Here is a 2546-nt window from a genome sequence, read left to right on the forward strand (position 1 = left end):
ACCAACGCTACAACAAACATGCCCTGCGACCCATCCCAGACAGTTCCTACTCCCATCCCGCATCTGCCATACTCAATACACCACGCTTCGAGTGACTAAATGCAAATCTGAAGACGGCTATAAAGCATTAAGACGATTAAGACGATTAAGACAATTTAACCACCTCTCATTCCGCATAAACTGACCGTAGATCGACTCGCCCATGCCGCCATTGCCGAAATTGAAGTCACCTCCTTGGCACATAAAGCCGGGGATAATACGATACATACGGGAGTTCTGATACCTAACATGTCGTCGTTGGACCAACACACAACAGCTATCTGATCCCGACCAAACTAAGCAGCCAGCCAATTTCGCTAGATCTCAGATTTAATGCCAGCTCCGATAGCAATACCCTATCAATTCCTCCCCTGTGAACCGTATACACTCTATAGGTGAGCTACTACTACTACTACTACTACTACTACTACTACTACTACTACTACCATCTTGGCCGCAACCAGTACCCCAGGCCTGTCTCCCCTGTACACAGTGCCCGGAAGTTCTCACAAGTAATAGGCAACTAACATGATACTGAGCCGTGGTCCATCGAGACTTGCCTTACCACATCATCGAACAACCTAAAGACCATCCGACCTACCCCGACATCTCCAACGGCGATATCAAAGTATCTGACGGACTGCAGTGGACCTCTTCCGTATCTTGCTACCTACACCCTAGGATTCGTCGGCCGTATCAGATGGGACATCAACTGATGAGCAGCCAATACCACTACGAAGACGACGACCAGCATTCCCATCTACCAACACAATCGAAAAACCTCAAGAAAATCGAAACTCGGATATGAATCAGTGTGCCAATCAATGGCGATGACGCGGACTGTTGCTTTCATGTCGATGGTGTCTCGGCGATCCCAAACTCCCCGACCTGGCCCTCTTCGGTGACGGCGCTCCCTCCGACTCCGTCTCATGGGCTTCCCTAAAGTAACAAATCTTGGTCAATGTCCCCCCATTATACAGATTGGTCAATTAAGGCACGGATGAAACATACTCGCGGGATGTCAGGTTCCGACACAACTTTTTGGCAAATTTCAAGAAATCAAACCGCAGCGCTCAACAAAAACGCATTTAAGAAGAAGAACTCGAATAGGGCTTTCCAATGCCATATGATAGGTCCTATAACGCATCGGCTATAAAAAGTTATGGGGGCCCTCTTCAGGTCGGCACCCTGTACTACTTTGCCGCCGCTACAGTAGGCTGAGGTGGGGCCTTAGGAGGCTGAGGAGCAGCAGGAGCATGATCGAACACCGGGTTGAGCTGCTGGGTGACCTATAGTGACAATCACTACAATGACAAATAGCGTCGTCCGAGCCCCTACTCTAACGAAAGTAGTCCTCTTCGAGAGCTCCTTAAGGGCTCTGGCTCCAACATAGGTACAGCATGACCGAAGGCCTCCGAGGACGTCCTGTATAGTGTGGCTGACAGGACCGCGATACGGCACCTACTATTAGTGAGCTCATCGAGACGATACCAATATTGACAATACCTTCACAGACTTCCCCTCTGAGGCACGGTAATTGGCAACCCCTCCTGCATACTTATTCATAGCTGTATCAGACGACATACCATAAAACTCTTTATACCACTTCTCGCTGAACATTGCCCAGATTCAATGATGCCACAGTCTACCAATGAGCCCACCTCCTAACATCGTGAACCAGCTGACCGCCACTCTCATCATGACCAGCCAACATTCCTGAGATCGTCATCGAGTCCAGGCAGACCCTATTAGACCTACCTCCCAGCATGACGAAGTCCGCCCCGCCTCCAAAAGCTTTGCAGACATCTCCTGAGCAGGTACAGCCACCATCAGAGATTATCCTGAACGATTCGACGAGGGAGTGGTAGTATTAGGGGTAGTTACTGAACATTACATGCCCCCAATTCCATGCGCGGCGTCAGCACATTCGATAACAGCGGAGAGCTGGGGATACCCAACGCCTAACAACATAAAAGGACTCCAGTTGGGATGATATGCCTCCTTCCATAGCCCCAACCCTGGTTCAATCCCCCCACCTGTCATTTTCCTAGTAGTGCACACACTACCCGGGCCAATCCCAACCTTGACGATATCAGCACCCGACAGCAGTAACTCTTCGCACATCTCCCCAGTGACCACATTACCAGCCATTATCACCTACCATCCGCTCCTGTCCAACAGCCCTTCCTCATTACCTTATCAGGGTAGTCCTTCCTCAACGTCCTGACAGCCTCAACAAAGGCTTCAGCATAACCGTTAGCAACGTCGAGACAGATAAAATTGGCCTTGGAAATCTCCATCACCTTTTATGGGAGATAATAACAAGTGGGGTAAGCCAGCGCGCCCGGGCTTACTGATTTCAGCTTTATGAGATCGTCCTTCATAATCCCTGTTGATACCGCCACGTTATCCAGTACCTATCAAATGAGCCGTAGCGGGCATCCACAGATCGCTGTGGAGAATAACTACATCTCGGCCGACCCGGGAGCACCAGTTCCTCCACTGCT

The 2546-nt window shown here is 50.0% G+C and overlaps 1 protein-coding gene across 1 annotated transcript; it reads right to left on the reverse strand.

Moving 5' to 3' along the window:
- Positions 1-853: 853 nt before the first annotated feature.
- Pmar_PMAR016329 (inosine-5-monophosphate dehydrogenase, putative) lies at positions 854-2423 on the reverse strand (the record flags this gene model as incomplete). The annotated part of the gene is made up of 10 exons (XM_002788311.1): positions 854-978; positions 1237-1328; positions 1378-1500; positions 1546-1651; positions 1701-1755; positions 1798-1880; positions 1934-2000; positions 2076-2196; positions 2235-2342; positions 2394-2423. The coding sequence occupies 10 exons, from the start codon at positions 2421-2423 to the stop codon at positions 861-863; spliced, it is 903 nt and encodes a 300-aa protein (XP_002788357.1). The 3' UTR covers positions 854-860.
- Positions 2424-2546: the final 123 nt, after the last annotated feature.

The sequence above is a fragment of the Perkinsus marinus genome (assembly GCF_000006405.1).
Source record: "Perkinsus marinus ATCC 50983 genomic scaffold scf_1104296928526, whole genome shotgun sequence".
Classification (NCBI taxonomy): Eukaryota; Perkinsozoa; order Perkinsida; family Perkinsidae; genus Perkinsus; species Perkinsus marinus.